The sequence below is a fragment of the Ylistrum balloti genome, unplaced genomic scaffold (genome assembly GCF_031769215.1).
Source record: "Ylistrum balloti isolate Yb309-2 unplaced genomic scaffold, AGI_CSIRO_Ybal_v1 Utg370028, whole genome shotgun sequence".
Lineage (NCBI taxonomy): Eukaryota > Metazoa > Mollusca > Bivalvia > Pectinida > Pectinidae > Ylistrum > Ylistrum balloti.
Genome location: NW_026782092.1, coordinates 200582 through 225810, shown reverse-complemented (window position 1 = coordinate 225810; position 25229 = coordinate 200582). Strand labels below are relative to the sequence as shown.

The 25229-nt window shown below is 32.2% G+C and overlaps 2 protein-coding genes across 2 annotated transcripts; one reads left to right on the top strand and one right to left on the bottom strand.

The window, feature by feature from the left end:
* Positions 1 to 307: 307 nt before the first annotated feature.
* On the bottom strand, positions 308 to 11378 carry LOC132548790 (serine/threonine-protein phosphatase 4 catalytic subunit). The gene is made up of 9 exons (XM_060212685.1): positions 11334 to 11378; positions 8254 to 8303; positions 7047 to 7170; positions 6643 to 6795; positions 5895 to 6068; positions 5183 to 5309; positions 4380 to 4569; positions 3750 to 3828; positions 308 to 3252 (listed from the first exon to the last, which is right to left on the bottom strand). Exons 1-9 carry the CDS (start codon positions 11358 to 11360, stop codon positions 3202 to 3204), a joined length of 975 nt encoding a protein of 324 aa, XP_060068668.1. The 5' UTR covers positions 11361 to 11378; the 3' UTR covers positions 308 to 3201.
* A 2478-nt stretch (positions 11379 to 13856) lies between these two features.
* On the top strand, positions 13857 to 23997 carry LOC132548858 (flotillin-2-like). The gene is made up of 9 exons (XM_060212757.1): positions 13857 to 13963; positions 15176 to 15257; positions 15679 to 15893; positions 16386 to 16618; positions 16942 to 17061; positions 17987 to 18201; positions 19048 to 19231; positions 19607 to 19750; positions 19983 to 23997. The coding sequence occupies exons 1-9, from the start codon at positions 13915 to 13917 to the stop codon at positions 20013 to 20015; spliced, it is 1275 nt and encodes a 424-aa protein (XP_060068740.1). The 5' UTR covers positions 13857 to 13914; the 3' UTR covers positions 20016 to 23997.
* Positions 23998 to 25229: the final 1232 nt, after the last annotated feature.

Sequence of the window (25229 nt, the reverse complement as noted above, 5' to 3'; positions counted from 1 at the left end):
GATGACACTCCATTGTAATCGTGAGATTGGTTAGCTTTTTACCCCTGATACCTCTTCTAAACCATAATTACTTTGCTTGTGCAAAAGTGATAGTAACCCCTTGAGTATCAAGAATGACAAGTACCAGGACTTTTAAAAACTACTGTCTATAGAAAGCAAAATTTGTAAAGAGCCCCATCTTGACCAGAAAACCAATGTTACAAATTTTGTCTACATATACAGACTTAAATGATGTATTGTAAATAATGTTATTTTTTTAATGACTTTCATTAGTGTTGTGATAAAAGGCTGGAAATAAAAAAACACATTATTTATTTTCAAAAATAATTTATTAAAAAAAAAGACATATTGTAAAGGACAATAGAAATGAGAGCTACCAATTGGTGTCGGGATTGAAGTGTTTTAACCAGAAATCACTTCAGAGTTATTTTGTTATCGCTAAAGTGTTAATAACACCTAGCAATTAATACCTTAGTTTAACAATCATTACAGATGATTTTTAAACTGTACATGAAACTGTATCAGAATCTATTCAAATGGCAAAGTCATGACAAATGTGCTGTACAGAAGCACTGAAACAAGTTTATACAATTGACAGTACCCTTTCTTGTAAAGACAGTATTGTACAGTTCTTCCCTAGAACATCAAGTACATTAAAATATCGTACTGCCTTCTAAATTTAATTTCAGATACACACCTACAACATATGTATACAGATTTCCTCTCCAAAGATGTTAAAACAGTACAAGAAGATGATATAGACATTGACTAAATCAGATAAAACAGATAGATGGTTAAAATGATAACATGAAATATGAGTGTGAAGCATTCAACTGTTGAAAATGAATCCCATCAAACTGAAAATCAAATACAACCAATGAAATGAATTAGAGTGAATTCAATTGTTAAAGCAGAACAATTTCTGCCCAAGACAATTCAATTATATATAATCACCTGAAATACGTTTCATCAACTTATAATGCAGTGAAAATTGTACATCAACTTTAAAAATGAAGTTTGTACTTTAAATTATTGCTATAACATTAGTTCTATGAACAACACTTCAGAAAAATAATGTTCTAGAATGTTGGAATTCTACACAAGACGATCAGTTTTCATTTGGAGTTTTTAGTTATGAACTGCATCACCCTTTCCTAGGATTTTACAGGATGCGAATCTCTCTCGACAACTTCAAAGGCAGTAATAAAATTATAACACAACAAGTAGTTTTACTTATTTTAGAGAGAAGTTTGGTTCTTCCTTTGGTAACACATTGATCAATCAATTCATGCACCCCTTATCCATATGCCTGAAATGTTTCAAGTATAAATGCTACCTTACCGAGACATTTACCTCCAATTCAGAAGAGTTCCATGGAAAGAAACCTGTAATGAAATGTATATATCCAACCAATGATTATTGTATAGCAATAATGTGCAGAAGACAATAAAACGACAACATAGCAGGTGAATCTGTTCACAAAAAAAGGTTTGAAGGGAGATCACTGTAATACAGTTAATAACCTTTATTTAACTTACATTATTTTACATATTGTGATTCTTAATCCCAGGATCCCAGGTAATGGAACAAATCGCTGGTGTATTGTAGCTTTTCAGGAGAAATGTTACCATGTTTCAAATAATGAATTATTTCACGAACAATTTGTTGAACAAGTTTTCTGTACAAACACTGGTATCTACATAGAACAACCGTCTATACAGTTCTGTACAACATATTCCATACATCAGTGTGACAAAGTTAAATAGTCAACATTTCTATACACTGTACAGGCATAAATCCTTTTTAGTAATGGACTTACACAAAATTCAATTATTTTCAAATGAAAATAATCAATGATCAAATGTTTGATTATCAATTCATTACAAAATAGGCCGGTTTTTGTAAACAATATGTGCAAATGTCATAAAGGGTAGCGGAAACAGACTATGAAAATGATTTTCTGTCTGCAATATGTGTGAAAATTGCACAATTTCTGATTTTGAAAGGAAACCAAGTAATAAAACCTATTTGAAAATAAGTAGTCCAGTTATTCATGCAAAGAGAAACACATAGATTTAACATTTTGGAAGGTTCTGTAATCCTAGCACTTATTTGTACAGAACAGAAATACCTGTTGCTAAGGTTTGATAGGTGGATTTCTCTTACAATTTAATGTGTCAATGAGTATCAAAATACATCTCAAAGACTGCTTAAACTTACAATATTTTGTGAATATTTCTGTACGATGTACATTACTCTATAGAGTGATAGCACTGATTCAAACCAAACCCTGAAAACAATATGGAAACACAATGTAGCCTCGATGATCGAAGCAGTTCAATTTTCATCAAAAGCTGATTCAGTGAGGTTGTTTGAATACCAATATAACTGAATTGCCAATATTTGCCCTAAATCATCAATGATGGATAAGATTATTTGTGGCTACAGTAACAAGGTTCAACTGTATGCCATTTTGTGTTGTGATGTCGTTTTCTGCTGTAGTAGTCTCCCCTCCACAGTTAAGGAAAGAGTAAGGTACAGCTTGTATCTTAAATATCAATGATAAAAAAACATTTCACCTTGGACTGTTTTAGGAACCAGTAAGTGGACTGATGCATGTAAGCGTCCTAGAAAGTGATATCTTAAAAACAAAAACCAGTATTTTTTTGTTGGTTCAATGTAAATAAAAAAATTAAGAGGAAAAACCTAGAAAAGAAATCTTCTGAAATGGATAGAATTTAGAAACTACTGAGTGATTTCTACACAAAAAAAATAAGAAGCAAAAAAGGTTTATGAGACATTTGAGTATCACCGATACCAATGGGGAAACTGATTTCTTAAATTCAAAGTCTGTTTATGTACTTCCTTATCCATTCATCAATTATGGATTTACACCCTACATAATCTCAATCACTTAAATTGGTTCTTTTTGACAGTGGGGAGGTAAACTGTATATTTGTATAACACAGCATTAACATTGTTATTCCACATTTTTCTGACATTTCAAAGCATTTGATTACAGTAATGTCAATATTTTTTATCCAGTGAAAGTCACACAAGTTGTCAATGCCATTTATGTGGACTTTCTGTTTCTGTCTGGTGATCTTCAGTTGAGTTTCTTCACGAGAAAAAACATCCACTTTTCCATCAATAGGTCTACAACAGTTTATGGCCCCTTGTTAAAATCTAGTTGTAAAGTCTTCATAAAAAGTAATCTGGTTGTGGTTTTTTGGATGGAATACCCCTTGATTCCTGAAAATCAAACAAAAAGAAAATTGAAACAAAAACGTAATTTTATAAATTTAATGTAGTTCTGAAATAGTGAAACTTTGATTGTTCAATGCTTGTAAGTAATATGGTATGTGCACTTGTTTTAATCTTTTCGTATCTATATTCTAAACTTGTCTAGAAACATCTCTCCCATTCTGGTGATATGTAATTATTAGCAATGGTGCTATTCTGTGATTAATTTTCATAAATTGAGCAGTGTCATTAATTTCCAAATCTATCAAATTTCCTTACCTTTAATATCAAGATATATATATGTATTTGATGAGGGATGGGGTCTCTAAAAAACTGAACTTTACTGTATTGGAAAAATAAACTATTACATCAGATCAATATTTTTCTCAAAGATACGTAAGTGATCAAACTTTTAACTTCACTTGAAATAAAACTTTGAATTATGAAAGTCAGGTGGGGTAAACAGGTGTAAAAGACTTCAGAAAACGTTTATAAGGTATACTTACTTGTGGTGCCGCTTCAAATATTGTGAAATCTCTTTGCAAATGTTCATCTAATTCTAATATCGCTGCTACATTACCACATCTGAAAATGATGAAATATCATTTTCAATACCTTAATAATGAGTTTACATAGAAAAAATTTCAATGTCAGATTACCAAGGTAATAATCCTCAAAAAAGAGGAGATAAAAAGATGAAAGGATAGCCAAAGTAAAACTTTTGCCATACATATCTACACTAACTAGATATGTTTGAATTATCATATTCCGGACATTATAAATTATTTAGATTTAAGTTTATACAAAAAAAAAAAATACATGACATTTATTTCCTCTAAAGATACAAAACTTAAAGCCATAGCTCTTTGGTCTCCTTGATCAGGTGGCTTTTAGTATAGATAGATTTTGGAAATTACCTTAAGTAATTTTTTGAGTATCTTACTTGTTGATATGTAAGTACAATGACTGAGATTTTACACTAAAAAAAGTATTCAACAGTATATACCTCGTAAGAACTAATCACATACAAGTAGTCTTACTTATTTTTATAATTTTTTAGTAATGTATTACAAAAGGAAGAACCAATCATTTCATGCAACCCTTTATGCCAAATTGATCGGATTTCTATCACTTACCTGTAACAATAATTTGGCGCAGACCATACTGTAAGAACGGTTTCATTGAAATGCCATTTATAGCCTTCCATTACTAGCTGATGGGCTCGACATATGAGGTCAATGTCATTCGCAGCATTGAATTGTGCTACAACATCTGACCCAAACAGGTAACCAGCCCCTCTCGGACTCACTCCCCATCCTTGCATATCTGTCAATAAATGAAGCATGATAACATGAAATATGCTTTCATTTTTTTTTAAAAGATTGATTTTGAAGAAATTAACCTTATCCATAGCTTTTTTGACAACTTTGCCTGGCAGTGGTTAGACAAAAAAAATTGATTACGTAACTAATTGCACCAAACACAGGCCTGGATTATGTTGTGAAAAAATAACAACCATAAACTTGTCCTACAAAATATTCAAACAGTCCATTTACTGATGCTGCACAAATTATCTAATGATTTGTCCGTTTAAGAAAAACACATTACAGTGGTTCCATTTCCTCTCAAATGGCCCCCAATTTTAACAAATTGGGCCAAACTGTTGCTTATCCTTGAATGAACACTGCCCAAATGATGTGAAAACAACACAAACAGTGATGCTTTTCAGGACTGTATCAGTCAAGATAATTACTTTAGCACCACAATGTGAATCTTTGCAGTTTACATTTCAATACAACAAACTGGCTATGTTCTTACCAAAAGATATAGATGTATTCTTACTTGCAAATCCTACTAGTTATTTTATTTGCAACATCTTGGTATTATTTCTGTCAGCAAGTTCAAAACACTATAAATATATTGCACATTAAAATATTACCCTCAGGATCCGACCATAGTAAGTCACACATGGGTCCGTCGTGAGGAACTTCCTGTTTCCTGTCTATTGATCGTATTTGGTCAAGGGTCTGAATAGATGGTGATAACCCACCATGTACACAGAATATCTGTAAGTAAAAGAGATTCTTATAAAATACATGAAGCAATCTTCAAAACGTCTCTAACTTTTTTAAATCATCAATTATGTTACATAGCTTATTTTCTCATCCAGCAATGTTTTTTTCTGATAATTTATACTTTTCTTTACTATTTAAGAATGTTCTCAAATATCAAGACAGAGATAAAGTAGCCAGACATGACAAGACTGAATTCTGAACATCTAATCCAGTTAAAGAGAGGTGATATAACAAACAGGATCTCTGAGAAAAACACTTAAAATAATCATTTTGAAGCACTATTTAATACTGAAAGCAAAAGACACATAACATATTATTCAAAATCTGAAACTGGTGCCACCTCATCCACATCCCTGTCTATTTTGATCTGACACTAAACTCTGTATATATACTGGTATAACTGTCTTTCAAACAACCATCTGTTCATATCAAACTCAAATTTTTCCTGTCATGCAATAATCTAATTGAAAACTTATGAAGGCCTTTACAGTCACCTAATATTCAATGTCACAGACTTATGCCTATAAACCTGTTGCAACTTTGTTTGCTGTCAAATCATTGATATGAACTCCTTACCTTTCCATCTATTATTGCAGATAAGCTAAGGTAATCAAAGATCTCTGTACAGTATCTCCATACAGTGATGGAGCCATATTTCCTTAAACATTCATCGTAGAATCCATAAACTTGTGTGATTTGTCGACTCTCATGATTTCCACGTATCAAAGTGATTCTGTCTGGATATCGTACCTGTAATAAAATGATAGATTTTTTCAGCATTGAGTCAAATACAATATCTAGCTGTCCATCAATACTGTAGACATATTTAATTTGATGAAAGCAAATTTCTTTGCATAATTAGTTTGGTATATTAGTGCAATGATCAATTCACACATCAAAATAATAACTTTATAATCAGCATATAGTCATTATAGAGACTGCAACAGGTGCGATACTTTCAGCACAAGAAGTAGTAAATTAAGATTGCTGTTTAATATATATGTATATGGTAGCTTTATATTTCTAATGTCTTATTCCATTCATAACACAAAATTTAGCATTAACAAATTTTCAATTCTCATCTTACAAAACTTGTTGTGGGAGACAGAAATCCTTCTGCCATCTTCATTTCAACAACACAGAAGAGTATGATACAACTTGGAATATTTCCTTTTAAGATAAAAGAAGTGCTTTGAACAGAACTAGGCAACTTCTGGACTTTTAAAAAGGAACTGACATACCCTTAGAAACAAGTGGTCACTGTTCCCAACAACTCTAGAAAAAATACTGTGAATGCTAAGAATGTTTTGAATTAGGAGCTTACCTTTAATGCTAAAAGTAAAAGAAATGTCTCTACACTGTAGAAGCCCCTGTCAACAAAGTCGCCCATGAACAAGTAATTTGTGTCTGGGACATCACCACCAACTTTGAATAATTCATTGAGATCATAAAACTGGCCATGAATATCTCCACATACCTGAAACACGAAATACAAAAACATTCAATATGTGTTAACAGATTGTTAAATTTATCAAAACAAAAGATTCAAATTTCTAAAATTTCCACCACTTCAAAAATTTGATCAAACGTCTTGTGGTATCTTTGTGGTATCTATATGACCATTCTAACACTTAGTTAAAGCTTTCAACATAACGAGTCCCCAAGCCTATTGTTATCAATTCTTTTGTGTTTTAAGGAATAGTGGAAAAGGCTTAAAACAGTACTTACTGTGACAGGGGAGTCCACTCTCTGGACGTTAGATTCCTCTACAAGGATCTCTCTGGCTTTAGCACATAGGGATTTTACTTCACTTTCCTTGATGATTTCACATCGTCGTAGTTGCTCTATTTGCCTAAACATTAACAAAAATCATAATATAATGTCAAAAACAGAGCAATTTCCAAACTAAAGAACAATCGTATTTAATACAATCTACACATGTGTATAATGTTATTTTTGAACCGTTCAAAGGACTAATTACCAATATAATTATATTTAACACAATCCAAAAATGAAAATTTTATTGTCAAACAGCCCAAAGGACTGATTACCATTCTAAATTCAAGTGATAGAAAAAAAAATGTGTATACCCAAATGCTTATTCAAAATATAAATTGACTCCCCTATTCAACCATTTTTAAATTGTATCAATACCATTATTAATTAAAGAAGTATTATCCTCCACAGAAAATTCACCAATAAGAATATGAAATATACTGATTATCAACAGATTAGGGTATTTTTTTGGTCCTTGACATTTAACAATATTGGAAGTAAGATAACAAATTGGAAGAGTCAAAACATGTGTGAAATAGACATGTCCTTGTAAGCTCCATTTTTGGAATTAAATAAATAACCTCAAATTAAGGTGCGTGTTTATTTTTGTTAATGTTAAATATCAATATAGATTTAATAATTTAAAGTATTTTCACTTAGCAAGTTATATAATTGTAAGTGCATGGTAGAAGGAATATCTGTACGTGCCTGCCATATGTACACACAATTTTAATTCATTTTAAAATGTTATCACCTATAAACATCACGTCATCAACAGGGATGGGTTTCATGACTAGACTTCACATTATAATAGTTGTGTGTACATATTATTGTAGGTACAGGGATGGGATATACCTCTAACACCAGTAAGTAGGTCAGTGGACCAAAGACTGGTTGTTATCTATATGAACATTTATTTACATAAGTGTAAATGAAATGACTCAGACTAGAGCAAGGTAGAATATGGGACATCTAAAAATAGACAATGAAAAACAAATAGGAGTAGAAATCAATAATCAACAAACCAAAACAAATTCAATAAATCTAAATTTTTAAAACTTTCTACAGCCTCTTGAAAATCATACTTGCTGAATGGCAGGTGTACAAGTATGTTGTAATTATCACACATCAGACTTTTTTCTTTAGACTACATGTTTACCTGTCTAAATCGCTGATTTCAGTCATACTAGATCCTTGATATTGTAACGCCTGGAATAGAAAAACAAAAATACTATCAATGTTCATAGATATTCTACAATGGATGAACAATTTGAAAGAAAAGTTGATCAAAAACCATTTGAAATTAGATTCTATTAAAGTCTCTACAACACGAATAATAATTACATAAAGAGACATATAGATCTAGGATAATGATTTGTTTGGGTCTTGTATTATGATGCACAGTAAATACATCTGAGTATATATACAAAGAACTAATAAAAAGGTAAAACATTTATTTGATAAAACATGCATTTTCTTGTTATAACTCATGTCCAGTAAACATAAATTATTTTCATTCTGTCAAATCATAAAAAAACCATTATAACTTTACCAATTACCTGCATTTACACACAGCTATTATATCAATATTATATTTAATGCTGATCACTGCTACCTGAATTTTCATTTACTTGGGAATTATATAATCACCACATAGTGAGTATACCAAAGACAAAAGCTACCTGATCAAATTTAACTTGATTTTGAAACCAAGTAATTGACTATGAAGACATTTCATACCACTGACAAACTTATCATTTTATGAATTGTATCAGAGCTTGAAATGATCTATCATTGCTTCTTACGCACATCTGATATTGTGCACCATTTGAAATCTTATGAGATGAATAGGCAATATTTTATAACAGTAACAAAACAAATAAGATATCAAACAAGATCTTAACTGTCGACTATATTAACTTCTTAACATATAGTCATTCTACTGAAAGTTATGTACAAATAATCAAGAGGATAACTTTGAATCACTAACCTGGATATATTAAAGGTATGTTGATGTGTGTGTAGTATCGCTGTAAACTAACTAGGGAACACAAGCTCCAGTACTTATATACACTGATAACTGTGATGATTAATGCAAGTGACTTTATTTTGGAACATGACATCATCCACAATCACATCAGTTCTGTTTATCAAGATTAAATTTAAGGGGCATTTTAATAATAATCTTTCTAAAACACTCTTTGTGTTATATTTTATATTGCTTATTATACATTCATCAACTTATCCAGGCTCATCATCAGTTCATATATTTTAATACTGAATTGGAAAAGGAACCCCTTAAAAAACCCTCTTGCAATCCCTGATCTTCTGATTTAAACTTGTGATCATGCAACTTTCAAATTATTTATTCATCTCGTAAATCATTTGTATTAAAGTTTTAAGAGTGAGAGCTCTGAATGCATCAGCCCTTGTCTGGACAATAAGATTAACTCTTAAAAAGGGGGAGTGTCTGAGTCACAGGTGATTCAATTACCAATATAGGAGCTGTAATTAAGTAGAACAGGTTTAATTGAATTTTCTAAATTACACACGTGACAGTAAATTGTATTGAAATAATTATTTGCATTATTAAAGATTTTCATTCAAACATAAGTAAACAAATAAAAATATTACTGTGCATCTACATAATGTGGTAACAGTGTTGAAGAAGAAAATATGGACAAGGAAAAAAATATTGCTTCGTTTATTATTTTTTGAAATCAATTATGCTGTAGACTCAAAATTCTATGGTTATTAACAGAAATAATATCTTGGCCACTATATGTCTATTGCCATTATGAAATAAGACAATTTTTAAAAATGTTTTTCACACTTTTGTTAGTGGTTAAGGTCTTGTGTCTCACTGACTTCTATTTAATGGCGTCTCGACAACAAACGTTGGTATTGACATGACGTTTGTCATGGTTTTTGTAGCTTCTTAAAGAAGTGTAATAGGAAGGAGTAATAAAAATACCCTGCCACCACTAGGGCTCAAACTAACGACCCTCCTGTCTCTAAACTCCAAGAAAGCATCTCAATCTCTTACATCTTCTATGTATACACTTGCAGTGGTCAATGCCACTGAATTTGTAAAAGGAAGAAGTATTGAAAAAATAATCTGCCACTGCTGGCATTCAAACTAGCAACCCTTCTGTCTCTAGCTGGAAACTTTCACTTCCATTAAACTAAAGGGGAATTTCAACTAGCTGAGGCTAGTGAGGTGACATACTCTCAACTTCTACAATACTCCCTTCTTCATAAAGTCTACCAACCAAAAGACAATAACAGCCTAGGTTAAACATCTCCAAGGAAGCATCTCAGTCTCTTATATCTACTATGTATTACATTGCAGTGGTCAATGCCATTGAATTTGAAAAGGAAGGAGTAATGAAAAAATGTCCTGACATTGCTGGAATTCAAACTTTAGGATTCAAACTGGCAACCCTTCTGTCTCTCACGGACACACTTGCTACCACTCAACTAAAAAGGAACTTCCAACTACCTGAGGCTACTAAGATGACTTGTACACCCAATTTCTACAGTAGCTAACTAATCGTTATATATCTGGTTTGACTTAAATATGAACATTTTAACTCAACGAAATTTTAATGACTCGAAAAGCATTTACATTACATTTCTTAATTATAAATCATGAAGTTACTTAACGTTCTTCTATGATAGCTGGACCTGACATGACCTGTCAAACAAAAATCCTGAATAACAGGATACTGTGCGATATGTCATACACACAGCTCGGCTATATAGATTTATTTGACTGTTAAAATCTTATTAAATTTCTTTATACATAAAGTTTTGAAAATGTACGATGTATTATATTCTACAGAGGTAAGACACGAGGAATAAGCAACCGAGATTGAGAATTTTGTGAGCAGTGTATCTTAAACAAATCTAAAAATCCTCTAGCTTTTATATCCAAGTTCATTCACAAATATATTCATCACATATCAAAATTTACTCATCACAGTTTGCGATTACTTTAATCATTCGTTAAACTTAGTTTTGCACTGAAAGGACAGTGATAAAATGTCTTTCATTCATTCGTTCCCTTTCAATCTATGAAGACGAGGGGAATCATTCGGTTTCAAATTTTCAATCGTCAAAATAACTATATTAGCGAAAATGGACGAGGACTTCGACAAATTTGTACGAAACACCTTATAAATGTTAGGAATAAGGACAAAGAACGACTCTTGTTTACATCCAATGAGGAAAACTTACCGATTCGTTATCCAAGCCTCCTCGCATTCTCTGTTGTGCGTCAGAAATTGAAATCTCGCGCATTATCGAGATCGGCGATAGTTCATGTTTCGTAATAAAATTACTTTAACGTTTATTTTTTCATTCGAAGCTATATTACTTATAAAAGTTTTAAACTGAAATTATACTTCTGTAATTATAAAAATTGTTCTTTGTATAAAAACTATTTTGAAATAATTCAAAATGCAATACTAACAATAAAACTGTTAACGGAAATGGAGTCGTCCGGATTTTTTTAGGTCAAGGGCATGTATTCATACAGTTAATGATAAAAATGCAAATCAGTAATCAATAGGACTTATTAAAGATTTGTTATTCAACAAGCGAATATTGAATTATGGTGAGGGCAAAGTATTAGAAAATAGTATAGAATAATATAACTAGGTGATATGGAAGATATTTAATTTGCATTTTTTAATCAGTAGATTAGGATCCGATGTTGTCAAAAAAAGAGCGGGGACTGGGGGAATTTTTGGAAACTCTGACCATGTTAAGGTCGAACGAATGATATGAATTTTTTAATTATCCGACAGCAAAGTCAGTAATACGGGGTAACAATCAACTCATTATTATCTTTATTTTATACAACACGAAGTAATTAAATGAATTCACTGCTACCATACCGGATGTCAATATTAACTGCTGTGCCGGTAAACATTTAAATTGAAATGCGGCACTATTTAATGTGCTAGATTTGTTTCTTGGCCTGGAATGCCTGCCGTGCATCATGAGGGACAAATTGGCCATTTTTTGGCATGAGAACCGAAAATGAAATAGCACTGGTTCTGTTAGTCCAATAAACAATTGCACCAGCCGTCTGGTTTGGGTCCCTATTTTTCATTTTACCTGAATTTCGATTATTTACGGACAAGTAAAACTAGACTCAAGATATCCATTTGATATAAACAAGCAAATTCATGGAACTTATACCCCACCGCTTTCCAAGCATATTGTAAGTAAATATTTTAGAGGTTATTATATTTAGGAAAGTTAGAGCACAAAAACTAAACGACCAATGAAATGAAAGGATACCTAATTAGTATGCATAGATATTAACAGGTGATGCTGATTGCTGTACTCAGTCTTATGTGCCCTAATATGCATCTGCTAACCAAGTTTCATCTAAATCGGATTATATTTAGAGAAGTTAGAGCACGGAAATGAACCGACCAATAAAATTAAAGGATACCTCATTAGTATGCATAATTATTAACAGATGACACTGATAGTCAAACTTAGTCTTAATGACCCCAAGATGCATCTGCTGACCAAGTTTCACCCAAATTGGATGATATTTGGGAAAGTTACAACACGGAAACGAAAGTGTGACAGACAGACGGACGGACGGACGGACAAACCCAAATTAATATCCCCCGTTCGGTGAAAGCGGGGAATAATTATCCATTTAACAAATAAGAAAACTGTTTTATGCCAACCAAATCAACAGAACTAACCTAACGGTCTAGTTACTTCGACAACGTTTTATATATATATATATAAATATATGTCAAGCGTCTAAGTGCCTCAACCGACTTGGAGGTTTTTTTTTTTTTTTCCATTTTTTTAATTTCTTTTTCAACGGTCGGGATAAAGTTTACTCTAACTATATGGTTTAATTTTATAGCTGATGCAGACACTTCAAAATGTTAATTCTGTTTTATAGGGAAAGGTAGACATGTATCAATAGATGATATTTTGTTTACTTCATTGGAAATAAATAAATAATTTACGATCTTTCTATTGCTAAAGTTCTTCGTTATTTTAATTTGTTTAAACATAAAGCACTCATATATGTTAAAATGACGATCATAGTGATTTAAATACGGATTGTATTTTCCGGTTTTTTTTTCAGATCGTTAGAAGTTTGATAATTTGTCCGAATATTACTTATCTATTGACATAGGTTTATAATGAGTAATACTGCGACAATATGTTGTTATCAGAACATATAACTTAAAATTATGGTTAGTCTCTGCCTCGACGGAAATTCTTCATATATTACTATGTTTTTTGGGTTTTTCTTTCGCTGACAGATGTCAAATACATGTATACACTTCAGATAAGAACAATAACTATAATCCAACTTCCGTTATATTACATCGATTATACGATATATTTATAACAGTAAATATTTCTAAATGCTCTTAAACATCAAGTGCCATCGGAAGAGGATATTCCTTTTACTTACATATATTGCTTCTTTTACGTCGTCACGTGCTATAAAATATGTAAGAAATATACATAATATATAATTGTATGTACATGTCATTCACCAGGACCGTCTCCTTAAAAGCAAGATTTTGCTTATATGAATTTTCATTAAAAAGTATTTTTAGACTTATGTTATATTCAAAAGCAAATATCTGAAATTTCATGTTTTATTTCATTCAAAACCTGTAAATTTAGTTTAACAATATCCGGATTAGTTTGTCCGACATCCGGGCATATCATTTGGATTACATACATCAGTCTGTTTACTGCTAATTTGCATATGCTGTAGTATTTACAAATACGGCTGCAACTTCAGAGCTGAAAACGAAAGATGGGGAATATTCACACTGTTGGGCCAAGTGAGGCTTTGGTAATTTCAGGTAGGCATTAAAAGACGCAAATAACTTTTATGTGTTTATCAAATGGAATACTTTATGGTAATGTCAAGAGGACGAAAGTCGGTCAGTTGGTTCTGGAGATTCTCTCAGCAGAATAGTCGCTTCCGGCTGACCCATCAATGGCTGCATTCTAGCATGTTTCTAGAAGTGACATATACTCAATAAACACTTATTAATCATTTGGTTTTATTTAGCATTGTCGTTCCTACCATCTTTTATGTTTACGTCATGATTTGATTGGTTTAAAAGTGCGTTTGCTGCAAATTCCCTGATGGGACGCAGCGAGGGTGTGTCAACATTGGTATGCCGAATTCTTCATCTGTAGCTAATATTGTTATACGTCTCATGTTACACAGTTTAATGGGTCAAGTTTCATTGTTGACTTTTTATAAATTCTAAATTATTTGATGTTACAACAGTGAAAAAGATCGTTGTTAATAATGTGCAGAACCATTATTATTTCCAAGTCACGGGTTAGCAGTTGCGTAATTGTGCAGTAGCATTTCAAAATAGGCCTGTTGAAATCGTTTTTACATGGACTTTCGTCGTTGATTATGTCTATTTTATATTAAAAAATGAATGCTTAATTTTATTTCATAAAACATTATTTAGTATTAATGGTAAATTTGTGCATTTTTTTCTTTCTTAACGAAGCATAGACTTGTGGAGATTTGTTTTGTTAATTTATTTGTGCATGATGAAGACAACAGCATTTTTTAAAGATGATTGTGTGTTTGCTTTTCACATCTTAAAAAGTATTTTTTTAAGTTATAATCTATTTATACATCCACTGTTAGCTCATATGTAAACAAATTACAATAACAAAAGTAATTGGAAATAGGAGTCCTATTTCAGTTTTCTTACTTTTCAAAGAAAGTTTTTAGTTTGTGAAAAAAATTGAAGCTTCTGTTAGTAGATGTTAACTTTGAATTTTGGACATCTCCAGAAAAAACCCTAAATGGAATGTATTAATACATTCATATTGTAAGAAATGACATGCAAAAATAAAATATTTCAAAGATGGTTACTTTCATTTTGGAAGGGACCCATTATTACTGCTAATAAGTATCCAGAAAAAGGGCCTCAAATGGTTAGAAAACAAACATTTGTATTATATTTGATTCGGTTATTGTTCATTGTGTTTTCATTTTTGAAAGATGAAATAACATTTGTTTTAACCTTCCCTGTCTACAGGAGGCTGCTGTGGGGGCACAGGCCGTAAGATGATCGTTGGTGGCTGGGGTTGGGCCTGGTGCCTTGTCACAGATGTGCAAACGTGAGTATATAATATGGACAGTAAAAACTCACATTGTAGCTCTTCTATGATTAGTTCTCCAGAAACAATGCCTAAAATTTACATATCATATAGACAGTAAACATTTCAGTATCAACATTGATATTTTAATTCAGGTTTGGTGTGATATTAGAGAAGGGGATAGCCCATTCTGTCATTCGCCTTGGATTAGGTAGAATAACAGGTGGTTTTTAACAGTAAGATATCTGGCAGCAGGTCCACCTGCAAACCAGAAAAAAACCTACATCTGCTGCAATTTGAGAAGCAATGCCAATAAATTTCATTTCATTGCCTTGTAATGAGCCAACCTCAATATTTGAGTTATATATAGTTTTCTGGCTCATTGGATTAATAATAGTAGTATAAATAAAAGATATTGAAAAATGGATTATTTTTGTCTTAGGATCTCTCTGGAGGTAATGACCTTGAACCCAGTATGTGAGAGCGTGGAGACATCTGAGGGTGTACCAGTGACAGTAACAGGTGTGGCCCAATGTAAGATCATGCGGGAACCAGAGATTCTCAAAACAGCCTGTGAGCAGTTTCTTGGCAAATCTGTCCATCACATTGAGCACGTTATCCTGCAAACTCTGGAAGGCCATCTCCGTGCTATCTTGGGTATGTTGTTATTGTATTGGTTGGAAAATTGCAAATACCTTTTCTTTCCTGAACATTCAGTAGTGTTCTCTCAGTCATAACTTGTTCTTTTTACCTTGGGCTTTGTTGTGAAAGAACAAGTTGTGTTAAGCCACCAGTTGCTTTTATACAGGCAAGGTGAATTGAACTATTTGTAATTTCCTAACTCTCAGGATGTTTATAGAATAGAAATTCTACAAAATCAGTAGAAGATGATGTTTGTATTTCTCTGTGATTTTCCTGGGTAGTAAAATCTTTCCAAGGGATGAAACATATATCTTATGTCTAACCTGAATTTCAAGATATTTTCACAACCAAATACACACAGTTTTGCACATTTTGACAAGTATTTTCCTTCACAAAAGCAAGACACATGGTTGTCTAATCATGCAAAATGATGTCAAAATTGTTAACTATGTTATTGTTTCTGATGCACAAATTTTATTATTGTCATTAAGCGACTCTGTTTTCCAGGTACACTGAGTGTAGAAGCTATCTACCAGGATCGAGACCAGTTTGCTCAGCTGGTGCGAGAAGTAGCCTCCCCTGATGTTGGAAAGATGGGTATTGAAATTCTGAGTTTCACCATCAAAGACATATTTGATAATGTGCAGTACTTGCAATCTCTGGGAAGGGCACAGACTGCCAATGTTAAACGTGATGCTGATATTGGTGTTGCAGAAGCCAACAGAGATGCTGGAATAAGGGTATATATTGTTTTTTGTTCCATTAATGAACACAATTATGTATAGTGAGTTGCTTGATTCAATGAAGCCCTCATCGATTCAATCAAACTAATAGATGTGTAATGAAAATATGATGCTGTTTATGAAACCAGTCTTCATTAAATCACATAAAGTCACTTTATTAATATAACACAACCTCAAAATCAAAATGCAAAGAATAAAAACACTTCTGTAGCTATTATTGGTTAAAGGAAAATTTTACCGCATTTTCACATCATCATTATGAATATTCTGGAATATCTCATTTGTGTAATGGTTTTACATTGCAATGAATTCCTTGACAGGAAGCTGAATGTGACAACAAGAGAATGGATGCTAAGTTCACAGCTGATGCAAAAATAGCTGATGCCTCCAGAGAGTTCCAGATGCAGAAGGCCTCTTTTGACATGGAAGTCAATGCAAAGGTGAAATTTTATCACAATATCCACTTGGATATTTTACACACAAAACTTTTGAATAAAAAGTCATGTTTTCCTAAAATTGTTTGATTTGGATTTCCTCAGGTCTTCGGTTTTGGTGTTTTGTTGTGGTTTTTGCTTTTAGACAACTTCTAGTTCTGCTACCACTAAAATTGCAAATGAATCTCTGACACCATTCCATATTTGTCTGACAGTAAGCCCATGCCTGATTATAAGCTCACACATATGTTGCTATTCCATTGATTGTAACTGCTTTTATGATCCACAGTTACATATCCCACCTGTAGTCGTCAAGTTAGAATTTCCATAATGGCCCTGTGGGCCTTTTGTAGGACAAATAAAGTAATATCATTACACACCACAAGGCTCTTGATGTGTCAATTTGTCACGTGATTTATTTCTGTGCTTCTGCTAGAACTTGGGACCTCTGGCTTATTAAAGAAAATTTCTCCATAGCCGAGTAGTATACTGCAACTAGTACTATACCAGGGTTACATACTCCCCCTCCAAGAAATAACTTGTCCTCATGTTTCCAGGGGTTACAGTAATGTTTGAAAGTAACACTCAGTATTAGTTCACGAGTCCCTACGTGGGCGCCAATGTAATAGAGGTCATTATTATATTTTAATGCCTCTGCTAGGATTTAAATGATGCACCTCTGGCTTACAAGTCTGACTCTCAGCCAATCAAGCCAAAGAGGTATATTGCGGCTGGTATATCACCAGGGTTACATAGCACCTTGATCTTGTACAGATTTCTTGTTTTGTTATATAATAAGCATGGTATGGAAGAAGCTTAGATGGTACAAAAAGTAATGTATAAAACAAACATATAAAGCAAATACATAGCAAAATGTCATAAGTTAGAAATCATAGAATTATTTATTAGAATTTGTTTATTTCCTGTTTAGAAAGCAGAAGCTGAACTGGCATATGAGCTTCAAGGAGCCAAGGAAAGACAAAGAATCAGAGCTGAGGAAATTGAGATTGATGTTGTGGAGCGAAAAAAACAGATTGATGTTGAGGAGAAAGAAATCATGAGAAAAGAAAAAGAACTGATGGCTACCGTGAAACGACCAACAGAGGCAGCTGCTTTCAAAACCGAACAAATTGCAGAGGGAAAAAGGTTGGTATAATGAAAACACGGCAATTGCTGGTATTAAAAAAAATGTATTGATTCTATCTTTGGTTTAAAGTTTTTTTTATACCATATTCACAATGTCTGGATACATTTAATGTGAAAGGGTCGATTTCCCGTGTCTAGATGCTTTGTATCACATTTTGACAGTTATGAATAAAGTAAAAGAGAATTGTACTTGGTGTTGAACTGTGAGGATTTGGTAAGCAATCAAATTATGTAATTTGATCAGAGTGTGTGTACAAAATCATGACAAAAAGAGAGGATTGAAACACTTCAATCAGTATTTGGGGTAAAACAATCCAACATTTGTTTGGTTTTGAGAATTTATAAGAACACCTGAATGTTGACATTATTTTGCAAATATGATTTTAGAAATTGAATGAGTTCGTTTTACTGAGTTTTGATGCAGAGGTAAAGTTATGTTAAGATTATTGACCCACAATTAGGATATCTATGTCAATTAATTGGGAAATTATTTGGTTATTTCTGGGTAAATTCAGCCACATTTTCCCATAAGGACCTGTGCCTTTCATCTGTTTCGGCAGAAAAAGGCAAATCAGTCATTATTATGATAATTTAAAGATGCTAAAATTGCTTTGTTATTCAGTGTACAAGTTTAAAACAATGAAATATGACAACACATTTGTATTTGGCTTGTTTAGTCATAAATCATGATTGAATTTACAGATGGATTTCAGTGAAACAGTCAATCTCAATATTTTTTTTTGCATTAATCGCAAAGTAATTTCATGATGGTTTAAGTTTGAAAGATAAAATGATCAGTAAGTTTATGTTATTAAAGTGTTTTGGTGCACTGTGGGTTTTATTTAGGACACAAACTGTGGAGGCTGCCCGTGCTGATGCAGAGAGGATCAGGCTGATCGGTGGTGCTGAAGCTGCAGCCATCGAGGCAGTCGGTAAGGCCGAGGCTGAGAAAATGAGATTAAAGGCCTCAGCTTACAAACAGTACGGAGATGCTGCTATGCTTAGTATGGTGTTGGAAACACTACCCAAGGTAAACTATTTTATAATTCATTGATCCTGTTCCCATGGCACAGTTTTATCATTTTACTAAAAGTACACTGTATAGGTTTTTCCCAAATATTATCTTTTTATCGAAAATTGGAAAACATTTTTTTAAAAAATGTATCGAGTTAAAAGATAAGTCTTTAAACCAGAAGATCTTGATTTTAAACGTGGTGAATAATGATAAATAAGATGGTTTACCCTATTTTTGGCAATAGCTTCAACTGTAAAGACTTTATAACTGAATTTCCTTTCCTCAAATACTGTGGTTGCTTTCAGTGGTAGTTTCAGTCCTTTTGATAAACATGTCAGTATTGAGCAATGAGAAGAAATATAAATATGTAATATAACTTTGTTTTAATAGATTGCTGCTGAAGTTTCTGCACCACTATCCAAAACAGAAGAAATTGTAATGATTGGAGATGACCGCACCACCAGTGAAGTTAGTCGACTTGTCAGTCAGCTGCCACCAGCTGTGCAGGCCTTAACAGGGGTAGATCTGTCAAAGGTACGACTTCACTGTCAGTTTCCTATACATCATCACATTATATTTGTGAAACAAGTAGATATTGTTCATGTTTACATTAGGTTAGGGATAGTTCTATATTTCATTAAGGTAAGTCTTTAATAGTTCAGTTATTTATAACACAAATTTGTGAAAATTGTCTTTGCAATATTGACTGTATCCGTAGATATTTTGATAATAATTAAATGAAAACAATTTGTTGTTTTATTTACAGGTCCTTGCAAAAGTGCCTGGCGCCAGCTCCTAAGCAGCATCATAAGTTTGTAGCAGAAAGATTTCAATGCCACACCTCTAATATTTCAAAACCCCTGCAGACTACAATAGACTAATCCATTTCATTCTAGAGGAAGTGATACAATGGTTTTACAGGAGTGAAACAGTTTTGTCAACATGAACTCTAATACTGACATAAATTGGCAAGATAATGCAGATTGGTTAGCCTATTGTGTTGTGCAAGAGAGTTTACCAGAAGACCTTTTCTAAAGTGTTTTCAGCAGTGTGTAGATGTCCTATTATTTGCATGCACGTTGTACATAATATTGTAACTATAGTTGGACTTATTGGTTTTCTAGTAGTTACAGCAATATCATACCTCCACCCTAAATTACGGGTTTGGATTCTCCTATTCAACTGTATAGAGAGGTCCATGTAAACCAAGGGTGGACAATTTTAATTTTACTCAGATTTAGAACCATAAATCAGAATCAGAGTAATGATTGAAACCTGAACAACATATTAAAAATCTTTACAAATATATTTGAAGATATTATGAAAATGTTTCTTGAAAAATTTTAATATCTTCTATAATTGATCCAGGTTTACCAAAAATGGATATTACAGATAAATACATAAAAAAAAATATACATGGAGCTCGTAAATTCTGTTCGTCTTGATAGATTGATTAATCAGTGGTGTTAATAAACCAAAGATAGTGCTTACCACCAACAATTTTAATGTAGATCTCATTTCCATATTAAATACTTTTACTTACATTAATGTTAAAGTAAGATAATGATTAATCAAAATTTGAAGTATTTTTATCTTTCAGTAGTTTTCTTCTTTGGATATTGATAAAGTTCTGATGAAATAGTTGAAATAAAAAGTAAAGACTAGTTTCACTTTGATTCTTAAGGAAGATTGTTAAAATGACAACTGGGACAACTGAAACGCTAACTTACATTTTTACTTTATTATCACACACACAAAAGTATTTCCTTTCAAAGTTTTTTACAAGAGACATTCTAAGTGAAATCAATTCTTGCGTGCAGGAGATAAAGTTTTGCTGTGCACAAAAATTGAATTGGGAAATGCGAACACTATTAGTAAGATAATATCTTGTTGGCAGAATCATATATAGCAATGGAAAGAGACAGGTCGTAAAATAATACTCGTCAATGTTATGGGTTAAAATATTTTCAAAGTATTGTGGTGTTCCTTATTTTCATTACAAATTACATTTTGCTTTATGCCTGTATGTAGTATACTAGTCAAATGACTAATGTAATTATTCATCATGTGTTAATGCATAATTATCTCGAAAATCTTAATGTTAATCTTAGTTTGAAACCTTCTTAAGAAATCGGCCATTTCACAATGTAAGGCATGATTGAGGAGTTCAGCTGAATCTAAATGTGTTTTTTTTTTTTTTTCCCAAGGTTATTCAAGATTCAAACAAAATGACAATGTTTTTCATTTTGTGCTTTAGAAATAAAACCTCATCAGACTGACTCATCCTTGATACACATATCCTAAAACCTTTATAAGTACTGTTTAGTTTTGGAAGGTTATTGAAGGTCCATGACTCCTGTGATTAGTGATTGTTAATATTTGATTAACTCTTGGTTATTTCAATGACATTCTTTCTGCAGAATCACAGGAATTATTTATTTTCTCTGCATAGTTTACTTAAGTATGTCCAGAAGGAAGTCTTTTTTATTGTGACCGCAAATCTTTTTCCAATTTTCCAAACTGTTATATGTTACCACACGAAAGATAATTCTCTTATCATACATGAAATACATATAGCATACTTTGAATCACTAACATAGATTGAAGTTGTTTATGATTATATGAATAATTGGCTACTTTTTGCCTAAACGTGTCTTGTTGAATACCAGGAAAAGTTATGCTGTGTTTTAGTACACAGTATGTTTAATCCAGCCAGACACCAAATCTTATCAGGAATTGTGTTATAATTCAAATTTTATCTGTTTTTAAACATTTTTGTGGGAAATTTCCCTTGATACTCATTATTGTAATATATGTATCTGTTCTAAATCTCCTGGTTCTGACCCTAAACGTAAATATTATCTTTCGTATTGTGTGGTATTCATATTCATATCTTAACGGTAGTAAACTTAATTAAGGAGATTTTGTACATTTTTACTGCTTTCTCCAAGTGACTTCTTGTGTGTATATAATATAACAGATTTGTAACAGCAGCTAAACATGCCACAATATCATTGTTGTAATGGAAGCATGACTACTTTTAATATTTTACTTTTATCAATATTGTCCAACTTTATACTTAAAATGTAATATTTCATGGTAAGACTAGTGATTTTAAACATTTTATCGTATGAGTGCACAATAAAATGAAATAAAAATTTACCATATTTTTACAACTGGAGAAAAGAGTTTGAATCACATTGGAGAAATAAAAGAATCACTTTTTCATTGATATTTATAAAAAATGAAATTTATTTAGAAAAGAAAAATCAGGAAAGTCTTGGTTAATGAATATTATGTGCAAGTAAAAGTCTCTTATGAAAATTACATTAGAATACTTTGTTTGTTGTGGAATATATTGGATCTCTACTTTTTATGGTTGTGCCTTGTGAATTTTGTAAGAAAAATAATTTGGATTATATTGCTAGCAAACAAGACTGTCATCTTGTCCATATTATGGTTGGGTCCACTTTCATCATATTCTGAAGGAAAAGGCTAACAATTCCTTTAAATATTGGCATCTTTCCTTGCTGAAACGATACTTTCTGGTAGATTTTTGTGGCATTTTATGATATGTTATAGACTATGGCATGAAGAATAACTAATGGCCTTTTTTAGTCTGTGTTACTTTTCAGCCCCCAAAATAGGATTTTTTCTTATGATTTGTGAAAATAGGCATTAAAAATATCTTCCGATGTATTTTACTTTTGAATTCCACTTTTAGACTAGTGTAGGGGTAGTAGATGTTCTTTGTCCCTTTGTTGTGATAAGTTGCACATGGACTATGATGTACCTATAAATGTGAGCTTTTATCCCTGTTTAGATACTTTTGATATCTGTCATGGACCAAGGAGCAGGGAAAATATTTAAGACCATAGCAAACTTCCTTGCATTAACAAAACTTTGTGAAAGATGTAGCAAGTTATATCCATTAAAAAGATATTACTGCCTGTCACAAATTATGAAAAATACAAACATGTATCACAATACTTAGTAAGGTTTGTTTTACCATTATCTTAAGATTTTCTTCAGAAGTTTAAGAAGTTGCTCAAGGGTAGGCCAGTTTAAAAATCAGTCTTATTTATTTTAAAGATTTGAATTTCTAATTTACAAAATGTTATTGACTGGGGTGTAGGTGAGGCATTTTATTGATAACATTGGGAAAGTTTGTTGATAATTTTCATATGTTAATATTATAGGGATGCGAAATAGTTAAGAGATGTTCAAAAAAGTTTTAAATCATGACAAAGCTATATGAAGTTAATGTCTATTCCAATAAAATATTTATTGCAGAATAAATTGATATTCAGTACAAAAGATTAGTTTTATCATACTTGTTCACAAAAGATGTTACAAATGACAAGCTAAGAAATAAAAGTGTAACGATAAATTGTTGTGGAAAAGTATAGAGCTTAGATCTACTACGTTCAATTTTCAGTCACTGGTAATCATCTCTATATTTATAGTATTAAAAATTTATCTTTAAATAAGGGTATAATTGTATTAAAGAATTTCATGTTAAAGTATTATTCTAATATGAACATTTTAATTCAAGTGTACATCATCATGAATCATTTATCTGCAATACTTTCTCCTAAAGGTGTGGGCTGTATTTAGATACAATCATTAACAGTGGTACAATCCTGTAACATACGTTTCCATGTGCATCTCCTTTGTATATTTAATGTTAATTGTATTATTGCTATAATATATATACAACTTAGTGTATCATCTCTGTTTACATGAATTTGTTTATAACAATAAAAAAACCATTAAATACAGAACAATATTGACTTGTTTTTAACAAATATTAAAAGGAATAAGAAATATACATCTGGAGAACAGTTTTGAAGGCAAACAATAGCAACTGAAATGTACTATTGAGATTCATATAAGTAATTACAATCTATTCTTCAGTTTATTAGCTTACACCTCCAACAAATGAACCTGTACATACATCAGCATCCACTGTTTGTCTTCATTAATATTTGGGGGAATAAAAATTGCTTCTACTCATCAACGACTGAGCAGATTTTGATCAAATTTATGAAAAGAGGAACTAATTATGTATACAGAAAATGGAGAAATCCATTTTAAGTCATTCTGTTGGCATATAGGTATTTTGGCTAAATTAAGTCTGAAACATCCTTGAGGGAATGAGATGCAATTTTGTATAAATGGTGGATCTTGTCTGCCAGAGTTCTACGAAACCCCAGCCTAAAAGCCAACATGTAGAAAATTCTTTGAAATTCTTCTGTAGGAATGATGGATTTTTGTCCAAATTTGGTCAGAAGCATCCTCAAGGACTCAAATTTGTATTAATGATGAGTTCGACATTCTTTGAGTCAGAGGAACGGGGCAAATATTTGAAATAGGACTAACTATTGTCAACAAGATATTACCTGACTATATAAACAATTATAAGAAATGGAAACTATAAGTACAACATCTACAATAACTACAACCTTGCTCAACTGAATGATATTGCACAGATAAACCTGGAAATTATCCTGGTAAATGTCAATGTCCACCATTTACACTTGTAGTGTTCAACTATTATTATAGTTCCTCAGTAGTATCTGAAGTGTCCACAAGTACTTGTTTAGTTCCTCAGTAGTATCAGAAGTGTTCCACCACAAGTACTTGTGTAGTTCCTCAGTAGTATCTGAAGTGTCCACAAGTACTTGTTTAGTTCCTCAGTAGTATCTGAAGTGTTCCACCACAAGTACTTGTGTAGTTCCTCAGTAGTATCTGAAGTGTTCCACCACAAGTACTTGTGTAGTTCCTCAGTAGTATCTGAAGTGTTCCACCACAAGTACTTGTGTAGTTCCTCAGTAGTATCTGAAGTGTTCCACCACAAGTACTTGTGTAGTTCCTCAGTAGTATCTGAAGTGTTCCACCACAAGTACTTGTGTAGTTCCTCAGTAGTATCTGAAGTGTCCACAAGTACTTGTTTAGTTCCTCAGTAGTATCTGAAGTGTTCCACCACAAGTACTTGTGTAGTTCCTCAGTA